Raw genomic sequence first — 25,186 nt, 5'->3', positions numbered from 1 at the left:
GGCGACGTCACGGTCCTTGATTTTAATCTATTCATAAAGGGCTTTTGAACTGCTCTTAGTCTGACTCGTCACCCAGGACCCGTTTGCCTTGGGAGACCCTACCAGGGACATATAGCCCCCGACAACATAGCTCCTAGGATCACTCGGGTACTCAAACCCCTCCACCACAATAAGGTGGCGGTTCAAGGAGGGGTACTTAAAACTAGAGACTTGTATGAATCTGTATAATCTGTACAATGTATATTTACAGGTATTGCACTGAGGGTTATTGTCCAGTCATACTGTCGTTGGTTAAGTGTTCATCAGAATGATGGCCTGGGGGAAGAAACTGTCCTTGTGCCTGGTTGTCTTGGTGCATAGTGCACAGTAACGCCATCCAGAATCAGAATCCATAGGGGAGGAGTTCAAACAGATTGTGTCCAGGGTGTGAGGGGTCTGCAGTGATCCTCTCCGCCTTCCTTTTGACCAAGATTTGATGATCTGACCTCCTCTTCTCTCCTCTCTGCTCTCTCCATCCATTTATATGCCACCATTACACGTCACTATCTCTCCCTGTACCTTTCTGCAGGTTGCCCTGACTCTGGAGCTCTATGTTTCTGATGAGCAGTTCTTGGGTTTTTCCCTATATCAATTATAATAATAATCCATCTATCCATCCATCTATTATCTATACCAATTATCCTAACAAGGGTCGCAGAAGGGCTGAAGCCAATCCCATATGATATTGGGCGAGAGGCAGAGTACACCCTGGACAGGTCTAACAACAACAACAATAATAGTAAGGACTTAATGTCTTGTCATTTCAGTATCTCTAAATAATTAGCCTACTATAGTTACATCTATAGTAGCTGTTTGTTTGTTTTTTAAATTGTGATATAATGTAGCCTATATGTAGGACTAGTCTTCTAATTTCTATTACTGATTTAATACCACTTTTTTGTTGTAATTACAACTACACAAGTGTAATGGTAATTGCTGCATTTACACCAGTTTTGATAGTGTACATGTCATTTCTGCTACAACACTTCGTTTTGTTCAGAGTGAGCAGAGCTGGAAATGTCTGGGAGCGTCTCCTCTGTGGTTGCATCAAGACAATAGCATTGCAGAAAGAACAGTGGAAGTTAGACCACTTACCTCCAAAATAAGAGCGTTAAGAGCGTGAGGTTTCTAGGTTTTAGAATGTGACTGGCAGAAATGATACAGTGCAATATTCTGACATGAAATGTAGGCTAATTAAGTGTAATTAAAATGGATACAAAAATACAGGAAATTAACATTGCAGACTACTTATTTCCACACTGTCCAATTGTGGTTTTGTAGTCATCATAATACAGAAAACACAAACAAATGAAGAGAAATTCATTCTGAAATGATTAAAAAGCTTACAGGGAAACATTCGGGACCGTGTTTTTACAGCGATCCTACAGTAGTAGTGTTCTGGCAGATGTCTTTGCGCCCCCTTGGAGGTCAGCAAACCCCTTTATTTTGAGCCTTCTGTCTGGAGGTCGTTGCTCCCTCTGAAGTTGTTACCTTAATATTAGAGACATTCTCACAGGACACCACCGGATGTCGGGTTTGTCAGTGCGCTGGTCGGTTCCTGGAAAATGTTGCTTCACACGACTATTGACCCTCCTACCTCCGGTACAGCTGCATCAAGTCAGCCACATCATAGACATGCAGAACCGGAATTAATACAGCACCTTCAAATTAAATAAGGAGAATGACGTATTTTTTTGGGTGAAAATGACAAGTATCGTGGAGATTAGAATATTGCATTGAAACGCATTGTTCTGCCATACAGTTAAATATAAACTGAGTAAACAGCTTCAAAATGCAAATTCTATGTAAAAGATTTTCCCCTAATTGGGGTTTTATTTTGAAATATCCAACTGGATGTGACTGTTTTAGTGATCAGAGCTACCTTTACCCTTATGTCGCTGTACAAAACAGTACAGATCGCCCAGCTCTCCTCCGACAGCTACTCGGGAACATTTTGCAAAGAGGACTGTGAAACATGGAGCGTTTATAGGGAAGTAACAGGCTCCACACGTCGGATACTTGGTCTGCCACTCATTCTTCTGGGCACTCCTTGTTTTTTGTGTGCTGAATGTGGATCGAATTCAGCAGGGATCCCAGCAGACATTCCCTGGTGGTTTGGTAAGTTAGGACTTCGTGTCCCCCTCAATAATCGGTTGACGAGAGATCCTGTTGAAAAAGCCACATTGACTTTCAGGGGATCTGTTGTTGCTCTCTTGTTGTTGAGCTTCACAAGCTGGCGAGAGTTGCTCTGCCAGTTCAGAGGCGCTTATGGGATCAGCCAAATGTAGACAAATCAGGGACCGTGTAGATGGTTACTTTAATGACAGCTAGGCCTAAAGTCTAAGTAACACAGACCAGACCGTAAACACGAGCAAAACTCGCACACAGTCCACATAGGAATGGATAACTATAAAGTAATTCAGCCCCAAAACTAAAAGGCTTGAGTGTAATCAGCACTTTGTTTTATGCAATCTGGTTATAGATGGATTTGGCTTACTCATGAATTATTAATGTGTCAGAATTACGTGATCGTGGGTTGGAAAGAACGCTCCTGAGGGAAGACAATAGCATGCATTAAAGCATGGACTAGGTGTCATGTGAGGAAGCAACCGGACAATACTGTATGCAGAAAAGTATGTGAAATAAGTTATGATTTTGTATTTGTACAGGTGTTCATTACTGCTGCATTATAGGTGAGAGAGACTGACACTTTTGATGAGAATACGCAAGCACATTCTCTAAGCACGCTAATCTCTGTTAAATAAGGGGACACTGAATTAGGGTGTATTGAGCCGGGACCTTCTGAAGACCTCAGGTGGTTGTTAGGGAACGGTCAAACACTAAGACACATTTCAGGTATCTGTTGTACTTAATGGAGAAACTGCTGTGAAAACATCAGCATTTAATGTGTTGTAACAGCCCCCAGTTTATTTTTGTCAGCAAACGAAAAAGAGCCAGATCTTTTTCTTGTTTTGCTGTTTCATGCTCAAGTTGAGGAGTTTGAATTTCAACAAATGAAAACCATAATATCCCCAAAAAACACCTACAGTATGTTTTATATATTATATAAAATTAGATTAAAAAATAAGACATTTGTAACTGATTATGTGGCAAATTAAATGTTAGGATCATGCAGCAGGACACTGTCTAAACCTATTATCAGGAATGCATTGTTTTCCCTATGAGGTAATAGATTATTATTTACTGACAGCAATTATTGGCTGTAATCCCCCCACCAATGTACAGGAAATGGCAACTGCTCTCAGTGGCCGAAACCCTGGTGGACGAGGACAGAACCGAAGTAAGGGTCGGATTTTAGGTATTATTGATGCCATCCAGGATGCGGTGGGGCCACCAAAACAAGCGGCAGCTGACCGGAGGACCGTGGAGAAAACCTGGAAACTCATGGATAAAGTTGTAAGTTTGAAACTAGAGAAATGCATTTCCTGTTGTAAATGTGTGTGGATGCTGATAAGCTGAAAGATCATTTTGAAAATGCCTGAAATCAATTGCTGAATGATCTGAAGGATGGGGTGCAATAAAGTAGGAATGTCCTTGAAGAGCTGAACATTTTGATACCTGAATGGCGTTTCTAGCTGAAAGTATGCTGAACTTATTAAGATGTGAAAATAGTCCAATTGGACCCCACAAAGTAGGTAAAACAAGTAGGTGTGAGCATGTGTGTGTGTGAGAGAGAGAGGGGGAGAGGGAGAGAGGGGGGAAGGGGAGAGAGACAGTGAGAGGGAGAGAGAGGAGTTATGAAGTGCCATGTCTCAATTGTGCTGCATTTTATGGACCACCAGATGACACTCCAGGACTGTGTCATTGACTCAGCACTTTGAGCTCCCATTGACTTGTATTGCAAAAAATAAAGCTGAATAGGTTAAAAAGTATAAATGTTATAAAAACGTTGAGTACAAGCAGGGATGTCCTTGAAGAGTTGAACAGATGAAGACCTCAATGGCCTGTATAGCTGAAAGTATGCTGGACTTATAAAGTGCCAAAAAAAAAGGGTGGATGATCCCAGAATAATAATAATAATAACTAGAGAAATGCATTTTCTGAAGAAAATGCATATGGATGCTGAGTGCTGAAAGATCGACCTGAAAATGCTGAACATTTTGACATTTCAATGGTTTCAATAGCTGAAATTAGGTTGAAGTAGAATTTTCCCATTTATTTGAATGGGACAAGATTTTCAAAATAAAGCTAAATATTTCAAAAGTATGAAGTTTGCAAAAGTTTTGAATAGAAGCATGAATGTCCTTGAAGAGCTGAACATTTGAATAGCTGAAATAGCTGAAATTATGCTGAAGTAGAATTTTTCCATTCATTTGAATGGGGCAAGATTTTCAAAATAAAGCTAAATATTTCAAAAGTATGAAGTTTGCAAAAGTTTTGAATAGAAGCATGAATGTCCTTGAAGAGCTGAACATTTGAATAGCTGAAATAGCTGAAATTATGCTGAAGTAGAATTTTTCCATTCATTTGAATGGGGCAAGATTTTCAAAATAAAGCTAAATATTTCAAAAGTATGAAGTTTGCAAAAGTTTTGAATAGAAGCATGAATGTCCTTGAAGAGCTGAACATTTGAATAGCTGAAATAGCTGAAATTATGCTGAAGTAGAATTTTTCCATTCATTTGAATGGGGCAAGATTTTCAAAATAAAGCTAAATATTTCAAAAGTATGAAGTTTGCAAAAGTTTTGAATAGAAGCATGAATGTCCTTGAAGAGCTGAACATTTGAATAGCTGAAATAGCTGAAATTATGCTGAAGTAGAATTTTTCCATTCATTTGAATGGGGCAAGATTTTCAAAATAAAGCTAAATATTTCAAAAGTATGAAGTTTGCAAAAGTTTTGAATAGAAGCATGAATGTCCTTGAAGAGCTGAACATTTGAATAGCTGAAATAGCTGAAATTATGCTGAAGTAGAATTTTTCCATTCATTTGAATGGGGCAAGATTTTCAAAATAAAGCTAAATATTTCAAAAGTATGAAGTTTGCAAAAGTTTTGAATAGAAGCATGAATGTCCTTGAAGAGCTGAACATTTGAATAGCTGAAATAGCTGAAATTATGCTGAAGTAGAATTTTTCCATTCATTTGAATGGGGCAAGATTTTCAAAATAAAGCTAAATATTTCAAAAGTATGAAGTTTGCAAAAGTTTTGAATAGAAGCATGAATGTCCTTGAAGAGCTGAACATTTGAATAGCTGAAATAGCTGAAATTATGCTGAAGTAGAATTTTTCCATTCATTTGAATGGGGCAAGATTTTCAAAATAAAGCTAAATATTTCAAAAGTATGAAGTTTGCAAAAGTTTTGAATAGAAGCATGAATGTCCTTGAAGAGCTGAACATTTGAATAGCTGAAATAGCTGAAATTATGCTGAAGTAGAATTTTCCCATTCATTTGAATGGAGCAAAATTTTCTAAATAAAGCTGAATATTTTAAAAAGTATGAAGTTTTGAAAAGGTCTGAATAGATCCACGCATCTCCAGAAAAAGCTGAACATTTTGATACCTGAATGGTTTTGCTAGCTGAAAGTATGCTGAAGTAGTTAAGGGCCAAAAAATGTACGGAAGAATAATAAAGAAATAAAGACCAGGAAAACAAGGTATGGATGCTGAATCAGCATCCATACAATAATAATAATAATAAAGATCAGGAAAACAAGGTATGGATGCTGAATCAGTATCCATACAATAAAGAACAGGATAACATAGTATGGATGCTTGTCAGCATCCATACAATAATAATAAAGACCAGGAAAACAATGTATGGATGCTGACTCAGCATCCATACAATAAAGAACAGGATAACATAGTATGGATGCTTTACAGCATCCACACATTAATAACCCCACCACGTCTACCCAGATGGTAGTAGGCAGACAGGAGAGAGGGAGCTCATGCTAATGTGGTGCATATGTGTTCCCTTTGCTTTTCCAAGGGTGCATTTCATTAAATCAGACATTTGTGTGACACATTTTGGCTTGACTGGTATGTATTTGTCAGACTCATTGATAATTCATTGATGAGGTCTCCAAGAACAGGAGAACTCTAATTTATTAACCAAATTCAATCAGATACTCAATAAAAGTAAAGGCAGCATTGTTAATGAGTTGTCTGAATAATGTTAACACCCAGGGGAAGATGTGTATCTTTGAAATAAAGGTAATGAAGAAATGTACCTAATTATCTTTTCATTATTGACATCACTGCTGCCTTAGAGTTTGCCTATGAGCAGAATAAGAGCTTCAGATTACCATCAGATCCTGTTCGATTGTTATGTCCAGTGCTTGCTCCCTTTTTGGAATGTGGTAAACACAACTAAATGTTGTACATCAAGCAAGCATTCATTCACCCATTCTTTTCTTTGCCACAGGTCCGGCTGTGTCAGAATCCCAGACTACAGCTGAAAAACAGTCCACCGTACATCCTGGATATCTTACCTGATACCTACCAGCACCTGCGTCTTATACTGGGCAAATATGAAGAGAACCAGAAACTCACACAGCTCAGTGAGAATGAGTATTTTAAAATCTACATCGATAGCCTTATGAAGAAATCCAAACGGGCCATCCGGCTCTTCAAAGAGGGAAAGGAGAGGATGTATGAGGAGCAGTCACAGGACAGGTAAGAGAATGTTTGGTAAGGTGGAGGGTGACTGGGATTATGGTGAACAGAGGTTGTTGCCTGCCTTAAAACCAAATGTAAAGCAGTGATAATCCTGGGATGACTTCCAGACACAATGGACAAAAGGAAATTAAACAGACAATATGAAAATAGTTGAATACATTACCGTTTTGTTGATGATCTAAGCATTAACACGCTTCAATTAAATCAGTTTAATCCACAGTTCACTCATATCTGTCACATTGAATTTCAAGTGTAAAACTGTGCAGTGATATCAAATAGTAGTAATAAGCATCAGGTAAGAAGCTCCTCCACAGCTCTCTTAATGAATTTACTAATCATATAATAATTGTCATTTCAGATACAGTCATTCCTAATTTACTCCAAAATGATCCTGACTCAGCAAAATTCTTGTTTGCTCTCAGCCACGTCACTGTTACAATAGATAATAATACCTGAACATGGGTTTACAGCAGAGGGACAGCGCTGACGGTGAGGAAGACGATGACTATTATGGCAGTGATCCTAAGTGAGAGGCTTGCTCATTTCACCAGGGTTACAGGAAGGACATGCAGCAGCTCTGTCCTTTCCATAGTCCAGTTTGCAAGATGCGACATATCAAACGTAAACACATATTGTGGTTTGTGGCCTGTAACCGTCCGCTATGTCATCTTTGCTTAGATCAGCCCACTGAGATAGTCACGTGTTAGACAAGAGCCTGACTGAGTGGGAGGTGGAGACAGAGAAGTGAAGGAGAAGAGACTTTGACAGAGAAGAGGAAGCAGGGACATTGTCATCAGAAAAATCTTGCAGTGATTTTTGCCTCCCTTTACTTGAATCCGTTACTGTATGCATCATCGTGCATGCAGTGCATTATACTAAATTGTCATCATTTTGTGATAGTCAAATTGCTTTCATTGCTGACAGGAAGTATGCTATTATTAAGTTAAAAGAATATATAAATAGTTTTTTCAGTCTTTTTTTTCAGAACAACAAACTTAGTGATTGGAGCAGCAGGTTTAAGGAAAATTTGACAGGATATATGGGTACTAGTAGTAGTAAGGACCAAGTCCTCCAACCTAAACAACACACACACAACATAAGGACAGTCTCAGTAAAATTGTGTGGGATTCTCTGTGAAATCAGTGTGAACTGCCTCACTACAAACCAGTATGTGCGTTGCCATAAAACATCTTTGTTGGTATAGTGTAGGAGAAAAAAACAAAAAGTGCATTTTGTTACATATTTCTATAATTTATCTAACAGTTTGTGCTAGAGATAATTATGGGTATATAAGTCTCCAGTGATTGTCAGGAGCACTTTCTGATTGCCATCTGCAGAGGGAAAATCCCCATGCACTTCACATCCTGTTCATATATTTCCTCTCTGGTTGAGCTCTGAAGTAGTCGCCCAGCAGAGGTTTTGATCTGTCTTTGTGGACATGGTATTTTTGGTCTCTTTCTCAAAGTTGACTTCTTTCTTGTTGCCTCAGTAATGGTTCTCTTCTCCCTGAAGTCTTCCACAGACTGCTTGTGTTGGATCGATCTGTCACAGTTGAAACAACAGTGTTAACAGTATACACTACACATTGCTGCTATATGTATAATAAAAGAGGAGAAATCACAACTTTGAAATATTTTGGTTTTGAAACTAAATGTCAAAGTTGAATCAGTAGTTCAGTACACTGTGATTTAGCTGTTGTTGGCTTTGTAGTTATAGTAGGTTATATTTCAAGATTCAATCCATAATTGTAACTCCCTTCATCTCCCCATGAAATACAGCATTATCCATTGCCTCTCACATTTTAGGCAGGTTTAAACAGGCATTAGTACATGAAGGTATACATGTTGCATTCTGTACTTTAAACATGCTTGTATTTGATGTTAAGAGGATGCGTCAGCCACACATGAACTCTGATAAACGCTGAGAGACACTGGTTAGATTTTTTAAATTCAAACAAACAAAAACGGTAAAGTAGTTCAAGCTGATGTTGCATTACATAGACAGGAATTGATTTCATTACTGACTGGTGTTATACTGACTTTATAGCATGTTATGGTGGGCAGGTGTTGCTGGATGCCGCGAACATCAGAAGGGTTTTAGCAGCTTCTCTAGTCTCCTCCACTGCTGTGTTACATCCTCACAGACGTTGTCACTACTCCTATTTGTGCTCAAGTGAAGAATGAGACTAACCTTCAACCAGAGGTCTCATTTTCAGTCTCAGTTGTATGCAAGCTTACTCCCTATGTAAAAACACTACAACTCGATTAGCTTCAAGAGTCCTCCAGAGGCCCTGTTCTGTATCTGAACCTAATAAGCAGTTTTACTTTTAGTAAATTGAAAGTAATTTATATGGAGGTGCTGTTTTCAACCCCACACTACAATTACTGGTAATACAACAATGACTGTAATCAGAAGCCATTCCATTTCTCTCTGCTAAAAGTCCCCAGATTCTTCCTGCATACAATATGTAGGAGAAAGCCATCCAGACTGAAAGATGTACCAAACTATTTCAGACAACAAAGCTGCATGTCTTTGCATTTGTTTTGTCGTCTTTGGTGATATTTTGCATTGCATAACATACAATAAGATGCATGAAAGTAAGCAGTTGTTGTTGAGGAAATAGCAAAATGATCTCACATGTGGCATCATATCTGTCTCCAGGGACATGAGTAGCCATATGTGCCCTGCTGTGTTGTTGTGGCAGCCTGTCTAGCACAAGTCTGGTTCATACGCCTGACTGGCTGCTGTGATCATCTCCAGACCTTTCTTCAGGGTTGCAACCCATTTTAATCCATCTGATGTCCATGAGGCACACCCCACCCCCAGCGTTGTTTCCCTGTCTTCATTGTCCCCGTCTGACCACCTGGTCCCCCGTCCTGCTGCATCTTTCTTTTCCACATGCTGAGCAAGAATGGATGGTATAGATGTGATAGGAATATTAATTAGGAAATTAAAGGATGAGAGAAAATTGCAAACAGCTGTGCTTATAGTGGGGTTAAAGATTGTACAGGGACATTCTGTTCTTGCTTTAAATGTTCATCTAACCTTGAGGTAATTATCCTTGACTCTGAAGCTATATATTTCACTTAAGCCTGGACAACAATTTGCCTTTCCAGCCCGAGAGCCCCTAATATGACAGTAGGCTGCTGTCTTTCATCAGACAAAAAAAAAAAAAAAAATTGTCAGGACAATTTTTAAAATGATTTCTTTATTTTCTAGAACAAACCTTTAACACCATAACATTGTGGCAATGACTGAACTCCTTCTTTCTGTATTAGTAAAAAGTGATGAGTGCACAAGACAAGTTTTTGTTGTCCATCCTTCTTCGTCTCCAACCGTCAATCTTTATCTGAGACCGGGTCGCGGGGCCAGTAGTCTGAGCAGAGCCTCCCAGACTTCCCTTTCCCCACACAGCTCCACTAGCTCCACAGGAGGGACCCCAGGGCATTCCCAGGCCAGCCGGGAGACATAGTCTCTCCAATGTGTCCTGGGTCTGCCTCGAGGCCTTCTCCCAAAGGGACATGCCTGGAATACCTCCCCAGGGAGGCGTCCAGGGGGCATCCTAAACAGGTGCCCGAGCCACCTCAACTGGTTCCGGTCAACGTGGAGGAGTAGCGGCTCTACTCCGAGCTCCTCACGGGTGACTGAGCTCCACACCCCATCCCTAAGGGTGTGCCCAGCCACTCTCCGGTGGAAACAAATTTTTGCCACTTGTATTCGCGATGTCATTCTTTCGATCATGATCCAAAGTTCATGGTCATAGTTAAGGGTAGGAATGTAGATTGACCGTTAAATTGAGAGCTTCACCTTACGACTCAGCTCCTTCTTCACCACAACGGACTGGTACAGAGACCGCATTATTGCGGACGCTGAACTGATCCATCTGTCAACCTGCTGCTCCATTTTTCCCCTCACTCGTGAACACGACCCCGAAATACTTAAACTCTTTAACTTGAGGGAGCAAGTATTGTGTGATAGTTTTAGGATTTCCTTGAATGAACATAATCTCCAGGCCGATGCGTGTTCATGTGAGCTTGCCTGACATCCACCGGTGCCCCCACCATATTCGAAAAATCTTATATTGCATTGTTTGTTATGTATATTTTCAATAAAGCCTATTTTATTTTAAGATGTCATCTTGAAGGCAGCAGATGTTGCTCCAACATCTTTTTGTATTGTTCATCATTAATGGGACCATCATAGAAGTTTAAGTGATCCTTGTCCAGGGAACTGACACAACCCCAGACCATGACAGACCTTGGCTTTTGGACTTGTTGCTTCTAACAGTCTGGATGATCATTTTCGTCTTTGACCCAGAGCACATGGCATCCATTCCTTCCAAAGAAGACCTGAAATACTGATTGGTCTGACCACAGTGCACATTTCCACTGTGTGATGGTCCATCCCAGATGCCTCTGATCCCAGAGCAGTCGGCTGTACTTCTGGACACTGTTGACATAGGGCTTCTTTTTGGTACAGTCCAGTTTTAAGCAGCATTTATGGATGTAACTACATATTGTAGTGGCTGACACAGGTGTGCCAAAGTCATCCTGAGCCCCTGTGGTTATATCACTCATAGAAGAGTGACAATTCTTGATGCAGCACCATCTGAGGGATCAGAGAGCTCGGTCATCCAGTTTAGGCTTGGTCCTTTATGCACTGAAATCCCCCCAGATTCCTTGAATATTTTAATGACATTCTGCACCGTAGAAGGTGACATATCCAAATCTCTTCCTATCTTTCTTTGAGGAACATTGTTTTTAAACATTTCAATAATTTTCTCAGACATATGTTGGTAAACTGGCGGTCCTCGGGCCATCTTTGGTCCTAAAGGGCTCAGCCTTTTCTGGATGCCACTGTTGTACCAAATCATGATGTAGTCACCTGTTGACATCACCTGGTTCAAATGGAATCATCATTTTGTTGTTTTACCTCATTACTGGCCCTGAAATGCAACATCCTGACTTTTTTGGAATGTGTTGCAGCATCAGAATTGAAGTGAGAGTTTATTTTGAACAAAGGATAAAACTTATGAAGTATCACATTAAATAATGTGCTGCTGTGTTGTTTTCAATGTGATACAGGGCACAAATGATTTACACATCACTGTTTTCAGTTTTATCTTTGATTTTACATACTGTCCCAGTTTTCTCTGATTTTGGGTTTGTAATGTACTGATCATATTATGTTTGTTTTCCACCTACAAATAACATTTCAGTGTGGAGAATCAATATAATTGTATTAGCATTTGTCTTAAGATTTGTTCTCCCCATTATTACTATGTAGCTCTATAGTGGAATGGCTAGGTAAAGGAGGCCATGCTTTGAGTCATACTCTCGGTGGCTGAATTTTTTTAAACTTGGTTTTGAAATGGGGTGATGATTAAACCTCACTGCCGATGCACCAGTATTTTTGCAATTATTTAAAAAAATGTAAAGTGCTGATGATAAAACTCTAGAGGTCATGCATGTCCATGGTTTCACTGTATCAAAATACATGGTAGAAATGGTGGAAGAACAACAGAAGGGTTGTTGGAGCGGGGTCATGGAGGGGGGAGTATAGCTGAGAAAAATGTCCTCTTCTATTTTTACTATTTATCAATGTGGTAAATATTTAAGCACCTTTAAGCGTTTCCTTTAGCAACATTTTTCTGTTGAAAAATGGAAATATAGAGAACAGACGTGACAGTCTCATTTGATACTGATAAATTCCGTTACTAAAAATGAGGCAGGTAACAACCAGGAAATATTTAGGTGCCATGAACAGAACCCCACTTTGGGGGGAGCACTCTGGGAATATAGTACAATAGCACATTTGGCAAATGAGTGGGGAAAGGGGACCATGCATCAAGCCCTCTTGGCCACTGTGCTTGGCTTCGTGATTGCCTTGTGGTGCCTTGGCTCTGACTTGCGTCTGGGTGCTTGGGCCCCCTTTATATTTGCTGGCAATTCTAGTAGAGAGCTTAGAATTACAGTAACTTTTATTGTCTGACAAGAAACCAGCAGAAGGAAAACATTCATGTTTTAGGGAACTTCCTGCTTTTTTTCCCTCTTTTCCATTTCTGTTGGGACTCCACTGGCTGTTATTGGTAATGGAACCCCTAGCTTCTATGATATTAAAGTAATTTTTTAAAAATGTATTTATGAGTGTATGATTCTTTTTTTACCACTGCATGCTGTAGGCAGTGGGTGGGAGTGATGTGATTAAATTACTGAGCTGAAAGGACAGGAAGCATTTGCTGGTGAATAATCTCACCACTTTTCACACTGTCTTAAACAAGGATCACATTGCAGCATCATGGACAGTGTAAAGTGTTTCATTTAATACCCACTGTGTGGATGAAAAGGCTCTGGTTCTCCAAATCTCCCTTTTTTAGTAGTAGTTGTTTATAGTACTTTGTAGGCATGAGCACTTTGTTAATCTCTAATAGCAACATTTGCAACCTTTAATGTGCTCTGTACTTTGGTATCAGTTTGGTGGCATGATCTTGTACACATCCTCATATGTCATCGTGTCACAGCAAGCAGTTGTGCTTTGGAATGATGATGTCACATGTTCCCATAGACAGCTGTAAAGGCCAGAGTTTGGCTGAGATGAGTATGTTTCCAGAAATTAAAACAATCTGGTAAAGAAGTTGAGCACCAGTGAAGAAAGCCACAGCGGAACCAGGAACCAAGAGGCTCAGAACATGGGGGAGGTGTGTGTATGTGTGTGCGGTGAGGATCCTTGCTAGGCTTGCTCACTGCACTCTGACTAACAGTTTGCTTCAGTCTGCTGAGACACATTGTATGGAATGACACAGAGGCATATTCTTCCCACTGACTTGATTAACTTAAAACCAAAAATTTCACAAACTCACTTATGACATTTACTTAAACTGTTGTAACCTACTGAAGGATTACAATGGCAACCTTAATCACCTATCACTCACACTCATATACACTATGGTATGCAACAAAGTTACATTAAAATATTTTGCAGAGCATTTGATAACATCATTTGAATCTGAGTGGCTGAGCTTTATGTGTGGATTTTGCACTTTAAACAACTGACACTGATATTGATATTTGGAACAACAAAGAAAAACAAACAAACTGCTTGTTAGAATTGTGGCCAACATACCGGTACATACTGAATAGGACACTAAAAAGTTGAAACTTGTCATTGCCCTGTGATGGGCAATCTTTGTAAGTTGACTTAGTTTATTACTTAGCTCAAACCTAGTTTGGCATTTTCTGAACTGCACTTTTCAACCCTGTCTCCTAGAAATTCTGTTTATATAGGCCAGGGGTGCTCAAACTTAATATTCAAAGGTCCAAATCAGATTTCTATTCAAGGTCAAAGGTTTGGAGCAATTAGTGATAACCAAATGACATTCACGGGCCAATTTATTAGGCACACCTGTACAGTTGTCTGCACTTCAGTGCAACATCTGTGTTTATGAAGCTCAAAATGTTTGTTTTTAGTGAAATTGTCACAAATATATAAATTCAATTATGTTTATTATTGAGGTCAGAATTAAAGGTGCTGTGCTGGACTGGCTGTCTTGATGGACAGTGTTCTCTAGCCCTTTTCAGTGCTAATTATTTGCTTGAATAATTGATACTAATGAAAATCCTCAAACAATTAAATCGGTGACTCTGCTTACTGAGTACCTTTCTCCCTTTTGTCCATCTCTCTGCTTTGACCCGCAATGAGTTTACATCTAACCTTTCCTCTCTCCACCTCACTCCTCACCCTGCACCAGCCTCCATGCTAACCTTTGGCTTATTCAGTTTGGTGGAAACAGCAGCATGTGGAAAATTTGACAGATACCTCATTTGTCATTACAGTGCCTCATGGTCACTCTGCTTTCACTGTATCTCTGCTGTCAGCTGCACGAACACACCCAAACACAAACTAACACATAGGCAAACAAGACTGGGCCCTCCTCGCCCTGTTGGTTTAATGCGTGTAGCTTCTACTCAAGCCTAAACCTTTGAGTAAGAGCTGCTTTGTCTCCTGCTCTCATCCCCCAGCTTTGACTTTTAACCTTAAGGCCTCATAATCACAGCCATCTCCAATCACATACAATCCCTGAGGGGTCCAGAAACAGCATTTTCACTCATGAACTCTGGAATCAGGCCTGGACTTTGTCTAGAGTTGCCATTTCACACATGTAGCACACAACAGGAGATATAGCCTGTGTCAGATGCATTCTCACCTGGGGAGGAAATACTCTGGTTTATGAGCAGGAGCACGCTTGGGTAGAGTGTGCACGAGGCAGGATATGACACGGTCATGTAGCCAGTTTGTAATTTGGTCATAAACAACCAAGTCTCTTGCTGTTCCCACGGTCATAGAGGACAGCAGGAGGGAGGACAAGATTTCACTACAAAACTGTATCCTCCATCCCTTCACTGGATTTATTCATCATGCTGAAGGTGAAGGAGCTACAGTATACAGTATAATGTTTTCCCAAATTGACTTCTGTCAGACAGGAAGCAGCAGGTGAGCTTGGGGAAAACCACATCCAGCACCGGCAACTATCAGTGCCTGCACAGTCACAGGTACGAGTGTGATATAGTTCACGTGTGCCTGGATGTAACACTACTCCCAATTTGTACACTCAGGAAGGGCAATTGTCCAAAATGTCCATGCAATGTATGAAGAAATGATTCCAGAGGAGTGCTATCCTACTTTTCAGTATTAATCTTTGTCTTTGAGGGTTCAGCACCCAATTTGGAGCTGAGCTTGTTGATTCATTACTACTAAGAAACATCATAGCATCATATTACAACAATGATAAAAATATATGTCTTTGATTTAGCCCAGCACCATGCAACTTGATTGGCACTAACCAGAGAACACCAGAATTGGCATGTCTGCCATTGTTTCCCCGTTCTCTTCACAAATGAGAGCAAGTTCATGCTGAGCACATATCCTTGCAGGGCTACACAGACCTCCATGTTATAGCCAACAGTACCCTGACTGCTGTGAGGTATCGGGATGAAATCCTCAGAGCGATTGTCAGACCTTACGCTGATGTACTGGGCCCTGGGTTCCTCCTGGTGCTGGCCAATGCCTGGCTTCATGTGGCCAGAGTGTGTAGGATGACAAAGTCACAAAATGACATGATTCCTGGATGGCAAAGACACTGATGCCATTGACTGGCCCCCATGTTCCCCTGACCTGAATCCAACTGAGCACCTATGGGACATTATGTGTCACTACATAAAACACCACCACGTACCACCACAGACTGTCCAGGAGCTCATTGATGCCCTGATCCAGGTCTGGGAGGAGAGCTCCAAGGGCACCATCCACCAACTCCTCAGGAGCATGTCCAGATGTTTTCAGGAGTGCATACAGTCACGGCAGGGTCATACACACTTCTGAGTCGTATTATGAGTTGATGTAACTTGGATGAACCTGTGATTTAAATTTTTCACTTTGATTTTTGGTGTGATTTTGAATCTGGCCTCCATGGGTTGATGATTTTGGTGTCCATTGTTGTTATGTCATTTTGTTCTGAACAAATTATACAGTGTGCACTAGTAAAGGTTTCCAACTTGAGTAATTCATTCATCAAGATTTGATGTGGGATTCAGTGTTCCCTTGATTTTTTTGAGCAGTGTTTACAGTATATTTTTTAGGCCTCCCAAAACATTTCTAGTAAATTTTTATGATGCATATTCACATACCACTAAGAGATCATTAGTTTAATACTTCTCTCATAGTGGCGCAAATGTTTCACAGAGAAATGTCACAGCATGCTAGAGGAACAATAGTTTGTGACAAAGGATAGTGATATTGCTGAGGTGACAGGAAACCAGTAGGAACAGAGATAGTGAGCGGTTGAACAGCACTAGTACAGGTGTTACCACAGTGGTGTGACATCATGTGGGCCCATATCAACAAGTTTGTGTCTTTGTTTGTGTCACTGGGAAATTTTATTTTATTTCAAGGGAGGCTTAAGCGTGACTTTTTTTGTCAAAATGTTTTACGTAAACCTGCTTGATATGGTTTTATTTGGGGCTGTCAGTGGGTTGCATTCAATATACAATACAGTATATGTGCATAACAGAGCCATGAGAGGGTATCTGTAACAGTTCTGTGTTAGTCAGCCAACACTTTCTGCCACTCTACTCCACACACTCTGGGTACATAAGACCTAATGAATGGGCTGGCTTTCCCAGGGCACTTGTCAAACGGAGCAAATTATACAAGCCATCTAATGGCACAGGGCATAGAAAGATCACATGAGGAAGATTAATTAACCAAACCATGTGAAGTGTCATTGAAGGGAACTTGAATATCCCATCTTGTGACATGCTAGAAAAATATCTCTCTCATTGGCAGTGACTAATGTATTCTCATGATGCAATAAGAAAAGAGAAATACTGACTGCCAAAAATGATTACAAATGGATCATATAGTGCAGAATGTATGCTGCTTTTTCTGTTTGAGGGTATTTTGGAGCTGAGCCTTCCTCCACTACAAAGCTGGATATTGAGTAAAAATCACAACCATTATGTAAGCATCTGCAGCCTCTCTGTCTGCATCCCAATGGACAGGTCCGCATCTCAGTGTAGAGTTTCTTATAGCTTGTCCTCAGCTGATTAGAGGCCTAATGATGACTGAAAGAACATGAAATTATTGACATTGGCTGCCTTTCAGTCTGTTGAGCATGAGTCAGCAGGATCATCTGGACAATAAGTGTATTATGATTTCCTCTGTTGTTCATGAAACCTTTGTGTAGTGCATAGACAGTTATAGAATGCTCCTTCTATCAATTGCGGTGTGAAATGATTGATTTATGGCACATGAGCCACGCCCCTTTCCGCCTCTGGAACCCCCATCCCTTCTTCCCCCTTCCTGTACTTTCACACATACTGTACATCGAAGGCCAGGCAGGTTTATTACTTCCTGCCAGTTTTCAAACCTATTCTACCTCTGGGATATGATGGATGGTTTTATTGACTTTTTTTACAAATGGATTGACACTGCCTACATTACATTCATGTGCACATTAAAGGGTTTTTACTAGTTTCAATTAGTGTAGGAGTAAAAGTGAATATTTCTCTCTACATACATCTTTATAGGTGTATAGAATATACACCTACAATGTTTAAATATTGTGTAAATGTCTAAATATTTACAGGTGTAAGGAATAAAAAAAGAATTCCTGTAATCAAATAATTTCATAAACAACTTTTAACTAAAAAGATTTAGATCATGACACTGGGGGTAGTTAGTATTTAGTGTAGGAATAAAATAATCTCACTCTATAATCAAATTTAGAATAAAAATGAATTTCTATATTAAATTTTCAGAAACACCTTTTAACTAAAAACACCTGCAACATGCATAATTTTAAATAAAACTTATTGTCATGAATTAAATCCATCAGATGTTATAGAATAAGGTGTAATAAAAATATTCCACAAAACTCTGATGACCACAAGGGTTTTTTTCCTGTAACAGGACAAGTTACAGTGGCTTGGTCAAGGACCTTCATGTGGCCCTTCAGGCTGCAGTAGTTCTTGCTGGTGAAGCGGCAGGTCACAGAGCCAGAGCACTGTGGTAGCCTCATCATCTGAGTTTGTGACAAAGTGGGTGAGGACACTCCACTTGTCCCTAAGATAAGTCATGTATATTTCTTAATGTCTTAACCTGTGTGTTAAATGTTTGATGGAATTTATTATGTGGATATAGGATAAAGGAGGAGGTGGTTAATCACTTCCTCATTCTGTACGCTCTCTGATGTCATCAAGGATGTCACAGGGTTGATTGGTACCAGGGGCTATTTAATCAGCTGTGGTGGAGCAGCTGGGGAAGTGGCAGTGTAAGTGTAGCTGTGTGCACGTGCCTGTAAGTTGCATTGAGTTATTTTGAGTTGAGTTTTCTTCAGTTACGTGAAGTTAACCATTTTGTTTGTTTAGTGATTTTGTTTTGGCATGTGTACTTTGCTGGCACTTGTTTAAAATACATTATTGATTTGAGAAGCCTGATGTATTTTTCGAGTCTGTCTCCTACATTCCTGGCCGCTTGGATCCAACCTACCACTTTTGGTGGCAGTGGTGGGATTTAGGCCTGTAGGAGACAGTGAAGAAAATGTCAACCAGGCAAAAGAAACAGCAAATAACAGAGGATCAAGCGGAACAGATACAGTGCCTTGCGAAAGTATTCGGCCCCCTTGAACTTTGCGACCTTTTGCCACATTTCAGGCTTCAAACATAAAGATATAAAACTGTAATTTTTTGTGAAGAATCAACAACAAGTGGGACACAATCATGAAGTGGAACGAAATTTATTGGATATTTCAAACTTTTTTAACAAATAAAAAACTGAATAATTGGGCGTGCAAAATTATTCAGCCCCTTTACTTTCAGTGCAGCAAACTCTCTCCAGAAGTTCAGTGAGGATCTCTGAATGATCCAATGTTGACCTAAATGACTAATGATGATAAATAGAATCCACCTGTGTGTAATCAAGTCTCCGTATAAATGCACCTGCACTGTGATAGTCTCAGAGGTCCGTTTAAAGCGCAGAGAGCATCATGAAGAACAAGGAACACACCAGGCAGGTCCGAGATACTGTTGTGGAGAAGTTTAAAGCCGGATTTGGATACAAAAAGATTTCCCAAGCTTTAAACATCTCAAGGAGCACTGTGCAAGTGATAATATTGAAATGGAAGGAGTATCAGACCACTGCAAATCTACCAAGACCTGGCCGTCCCTCTAAACTTTCAGCTCATACAAGGAGAAGACTGATCAGAGATGCAGCCAAGAGGCCCATGATCACTCTGGATGAACTGCAGAGATCTACAGCTGAGGTGGGAGACTCTGTCCATAGGACAACAATCAGTCGTATACTGCACAAATCTGGCCTTTATGGAAGAGTGGCAAGAAGAAAGCCATTTCTTAAAGATATCCATAAAAAGTGTTGTTTAAAGTTTGCCACAAGCCACCTGGGAGACACACCAAACATGTGGAAGAAGGTGCTCTGGTCAGATGAAACCAAAATCGAACTTTTTGGCAACAATGCAAAACGTTATGTTTGGCGTAAAAGCAACACAGCTCATCACCCTGAACACACCATCCCCATTGTCAAACATGGTGGTGGCAGCATCATGGTTTGGGCCTGCTTTTCTTCAGCAGGGACAGGGAAGATGGTTAAAATTGATGGGAAGATGGATGGAGCCAAATACAGGACCATTTTGGAAGGAAACCTGATGGAGTCTGCAAAAGACCTGAGACTGGGATGGAGATTTGTCTTCCAACAAGACAATGATCCAAAACATAAAGCAAAATCTACAATGGAATGGTTCACAAATAAACATATCCAGGTGTTAGAATGGCCAAGTCAAAGTCCAGACCTGAATCCACTCGAGAATCTGTGGAAAGAACTGAAAACTGCTGTTCACAAATGCTCTCCATCCAACCTCACTGAGCTCGAGCTGTTTTGCAAGGAGGCATGGGCAAAAATTTCAGTCTCTCGATGTGCAAAACTGATAGAGACATACCCCAAGTGACTTACAGCTGTAATCGCAGCAAAAGGTGGCGCTACCAAGTATTAACTTAAGGGGGCTGAATAATTTTGCACGCCCAATTTTTCAGTTTTTTATTTGTTAAAAAAGTTTGAAATATCCAATAAATTTCGTTCCACTTCATGATTGTGTCCCACTTGTTGTTGATTCTTCACAAAAAATTACAGTTTTATATCTTTATGTTTGAAGCCTGAAATGTGGCAAAAGGTTGCAAAGTTCAAGGGGGCCGAATACTTTCGCAAGGCACTGTACAAGATGCCTGCCATCAGCAAGATACAGTAGGTGGTAAAGGACCGGAATCAGAAGCTGTGGGTGATTTGTCAGGTCTGCTGCGAGGTGTGATGCAACAGCAGGTGGATAGAAATGCGAGGTTGGAGTAGGAATGCGCACGGCAGGAAGAACGGTGGATGCGTGTCCAGCACCAGTTTGCACAGCTTCAGCGAGAAGTGTCCCATGAACGTTTGGAGCATCAGCAGCTGATGGAGAGAGAAGAAGCCTCAGCGGGGACCTCGAGAGAGGCTACACTGGTGCCACCTGGTATTTCTAAATCTCAGGAGATGCCGGGGGATGACCCAGTGCAGAGGTTCCGGTCCAGTGTGTTGGAAGAAGGAGAAGGTTTTGAACCCAGATCTCTGCACATGGATTAACCCCAAGACTTCTAGTGAAGCAGCAGAAATAGCGGAAGTATTTCTGGCTGCTCGCCACCCATCAAAAGGATATGAATTAGCAAAGACCCACCCACCCATCCGCTATAGTAAACCAAATGACGGGCATGAATTTAGAGGCAGGAACACGGGACAGAGTTTTGTACCATTCAAGTCAGCTAAATGTGAGTTAAGAAAGCAAGTCCCGTTAGCATGCCATTTATGTGGTCAAACAGGTCATTTGAAAGCAACATGTCCTAAGGTTCAAGTCAGTAAAAACTATATGTGTTTTTCTCAGGTATCCGGTAGCAAATTGGAAGGGGGTGACGTGTTAGAGACAACAGGGGGAGCTTACATTAGGGGTATTTATTGAGGACACACCCTGTGTAGACCTTCTTGACTCTGGTAGTAATCGCACTTTTGTTAGAAAAGATACCCTTTCAAAAAATGTTATGTTTAGTGAAGAGAGGGTTGATGTGTGCTGTATATATGGGGATAAAGTAGAATATCCCATTGTTGATGTAACTATCCAGGTTGAAGGGCAACTTTACCAGCTCTCAGTAGGAGTCTTAGAACAGCTTCCCTATCAGGTCCTATTAGGATGTGACCTCCCAATCCTTGCTGATCTGATAGCCAAGCAGTTACATGTGGCTAGGGCTAGAGGTGCCAGTGAGAGCTTTTTAGCTGTCACTAGGTCCAAGAGCCAGCAGCAACATGTGAGACCAATGACAGGATGGGAGGAGTTACCGTTTATTAATGAGGATTTGCCTAGTTTAGATTACACCAGGCAGTATAAGAAACGTAAAACAAGGAGACAAAGAAGGCAAGATAGAGTCCGGGGTACAAAATTAGTAGAGCAGGTATTAAAACCAGCTGACCCGGAGTGTGATGCCATTCCCAGCAATATTGCTGAAAAAGAAGATTTAACTCTGACAGCATTGTTTGTCAAGCAGGTGACAGAGGAAAATAAGGAGGTGTTTGTAGTGAAGGGAGACAGGCTGCATTGCTGTAGTCGGACCGGTGATCAGCTAGTAATTCCCCAATGCCTCAGGTTGACAGTTCTTGAGTTGAGTCACTCTATTCCGTGGGCAGGACATTTAGGGCAGTCAAAAACATTTGCTAGGATGGTTCCTCATTTTTATTGGCCCCAGCAGTATGCGGACACAGTAAAGTTCTGTCAGTCTTGTCCAGAATGTCAGTTAACTGCCCCATGTAGGAAGGGAGATAGGGCTTCTCTTATTAGTATGCCTATAATTGATACACCTTTTTATTGCATTGCTATGGATATTGTGGGTCCATTAGAAAGGAGTAGCGCGGGTTATAGGTATATTCTTGTAGTTTGTGATTATGCAACAAGATATCCTGAAGCATTTCCCTTAAGGAAGATTAAGGCTCGTCAGATCGTTAAGTGCCTTATTCAGTTGTTCTCCAGAGTGGGCATCCCACAAGAGATTATTACAGATCAAGGGACTAACTTTACTTCAAGGCTTCTGAAGGATGTGTACAGTATGTTGGGAATTCAAGGGGTAAAGACTAGCCCCTACCATCCACAAACTGATGGCCTTGTTGAACGCTTTAACAAAATTCTTAAAACAGTGCTGAGGAAGTTTGTCTCTGAGTCAGGGTCAGATTGGGACCAGTGGCTTCCATATTTGTTATTTGCATACACGGAAGTCCCACAAGCATCGACTGGTTTTTCACCTTTACAGTTGCTGTATGGACATTCAGTGAGGGGTCCGCTGGATGTTATAAAGAAAGCCTGGGAGAGTCAGATGCCACAACAGTAGTGTAGTGAGCTTTCATATGTTTTGAAAATGAGAGATAAATTGAAAGAGTTTTGAGAGCTTGCAAACAGTCATTTGGCCCAGGCGCAACAGTGTCAGAAGCTTTTTTATCACAAGGCTTCAAGAAGGAGATTGTTTCAGGAGGGCCAGAAAGTCCTCTTGTTGTTGCCAACATCAACGAGTGGTCTTCTTGCTAAGTGGCAGGGCCCATATGAAATAACAAGGAAAACGGGTCCAGTAACTTATGAACTTTTTCTACCTGATCAACGGAAAACGCGTCAGGTTTTTCATGTGAATTTACTGAAGGAGTGGATTAGCAAGGCCAAGGTGGCTACCACTTTGCTGGCACGTACAATGGTGGATGAGGAGGAGATGCAGGAGCAGTATTTCTCCTCTGCAACTAAGACTTGTGAGTCTCCGGATCTCAGTCATCTTACAGCAGATCAGCGAGAAGAGTTACAAGATCACACGCCTGGAGAGATCTTCAGTTCAAAGCCGGGGTGCATGAACCTTATTACACATGAGATTCGATTGCTTTCTGCAATACAACTACCCATTAGAGACACCACCTGTCGAATCCCTGTAAGATTAGTTCCGGTACTGAAACAGGAGGTGGATGAAATGCTGGCTAATGGTATTATTGAACCTTCTAAGAGTGAATGGTGTAGTCCTGCGGTGTTGGTTCCTAAGAAGGATGACCCCAAGCTAAGATTTTGTGTTAATTTCTCAAAATTGAATGCTGTGTCTGCTTTTGACCCCTATCCAATGCTGAGGGTGATGAACTGATTGAACATTTAGGCAAGGCCAATTATCTTACAACTCTGGACTTGTGTAAAGGGTATTGGCAGGTGCCTTTGTCAGGCTCTTCAAAGGATTTAACAACATTTCGAGTTCCCAGTGGCCTGTTCAGATTTTGGGTGATGCCATTCGGCTTGCATGGAGCACCTGCAACCTTTCAGTGGTTGGTGGACGAGGTTCTGAGAGGAGCAGAGGACTATGCAGCTGCTTACATCAATGACATTGTTGTCTTCAGCCGGACCTGGGAGGAGCATGTACAATATCTCATGGATGTGTTTCAACGCATTCAGAGTGCTGGTCTGGTTATGAATGGAAAGAAATGTCATATTGCTAAGCCTGAGGTTCAGTATCTGGGCTATGTGATTTGGGGTAGAGGCATTCGTCCACAGATCGGAAAGGTGGAGGCGATTGCAGCTGTACCACTGCCTAACACCAAGAGGAGACTAAGGTCATTTTTGGGGTTGGTAGGCTGGTATCGCCGGCTCATCCCCAATTTTTCAACAAGATCGGCTGTGTTGACTGATATGGTTTGCAAAGTCAGTCCAGTAAGGGTTAAATGGACACCTGAGGGTGAGGACGCTTTCAGAGACTTGAAAGACTGTTTGCGTCATGAACTTGTTTTGCAATGTCCTGATTTTTCTCTCCCTTTTACAGTGCAGACCGATTCTTTGAGAGTGGGGCTCCCTGCAGTAACACTGCAGGGAGAAGGGGAGAACCAAAGACCTGTGCAGTATATTAGTCGGAAACTCCAAGGGAATTGAGGTATTCAACTGTGGAAAAGGAAGCATTGGCTGTTAAATGGGCCTTAGACACATTGAAATATTACCTTATTGGCAAAGAGTTTGTTCTGGAGATTGACCATTGTGCATTGCAGTGGATTCATAAAATGAAAGATACTAATTCTAGAATAACTAGATGGCATTTGTTTCTTCAGCCTTATCGTTTTCAAGTTTTGTACAGACCGGGACATAAGAATATCATGGCTGATACCAACCCCCCGATTTTGTTTTGGCATGTGTACTTTGCTGGCACTTGTTTAAAATAAATTATTGATTTGAGAAACCTGATGTATTTTTTGAGTCTGTCTCCTACATTCCTGGCCGCTCGGATCCAACCTATCACGGAGTTGTATTTTTTTCCTTCATTCCCTCTGATTGGTGGTCAACCAGCTGTCAAACTGGTGGTTGCTGCTGGCAAAATGACGTCTTGATCAGTTCCAAGGGCAATCCGAGAGGCATGGCTCCACCCCATAGCAGCTTCAGATACCTGGGCGTCCACATCAGTGAGGACCTCACCTGGACACATAACACCACACAGCTGGTCAAGAAGGCCCAACAGTGGCTGTACTTCCTGAGGAGGCTGAGGAGGTTTGGCATGTCACCTAGGATCCTTTGCAACTTCTACAGCTGCATCATTGAGAGCATCTTGACCAGCTGCATCACTGTCTGGTATGGCAGCACTACTGCTATGGATGGCAAACACCTGCAGAGTGGTAAAGACTGCGGAGAATCAAATCAGATCAAATCAAATCAAATTTTATTTATATAGCGCCAAATCACAACAAAAGTCATCTTCGGACACTTTACAAAGTAAGGACTAGACCTTACTGTTATCAATATTATTACATAGGGAAAACCCAACAAATCCCCCTTGAGCAAGCACTTGGTGACAGTAGGGAGGAAAAACTCCCTTTAATGGAAGAAACCTCCGACAGACCCCGGCTCTTGGTGGGCAGCCTTCTGCCTCGAC

General features: G+C 41.1%; 2 protein-coding genes across 3 annotated transcripts in view; one reads left to right on the top strand and one right to left on the bottom strand.

The window, feature by feature from the left end:
• Positions 1-1,681, bottom strand: part of LOC109972696 (trichohyalin-like) — a gene marked incomplete at its 3' end in the record, with an annotated part of 16,241 nt that extends 14,560 nt beyond the window's left edge. The window contains exon 1 of the mRNA XM_020621732.1: positions 1,387-1,681. The remainder of the gene's footprint in view (positions 1-1,386) is intronic.
• Positions 1,682-1,932: 251 nt separating this feature from the next.
• The window catches only part of cblb (Cbl proto-oncogene B, E3 ubiquitin protein ligase), a 106,732-nt gene continuing 83,478 nt past the window's right edge, over positions 1,933-25,186 (top strand). For both annotated transcript variants that reach the window (XM_020621754.1, XM_020621753.1), the window contains exons 1-3: positions 1,933-2,157; positions 3,286-3,456; positions 6,427-6,677. In XM_020621754.1, the coding sequence (XP_020477410.1) occupies positions 3,289-3,456; positions 6,427-6,677 (419 nt within the window). In that variant the 5' untranslated portion in view covers positions 1,933-2,157; positions 3,286-3,288. The remainder of the gene's footprint in view (positions 2,158-3,285; positions 3,457-6,426; positions 6,678-25,186) is intronic.

This window comes from Monopterus albus, unplaced genomic scaffold (genome assembly GCF_001952655.1).
Source record: "Monopterus albus unplaced genomic scaffold, M_albus_1.0 scaffold267.1, whole genome shotgun sequence".
Classification (NCBI taxonomy): Eukaryota; Metazoa; Chordata; class Actinopteri; order Synbranchiformes; family Synbranchidae; genus Monopterus; species Monopterus albus.
Note: the sequence above shows the minus strand (reverse complement) of the source record. Positions and strands in the feature narration are given on the sequence as shown.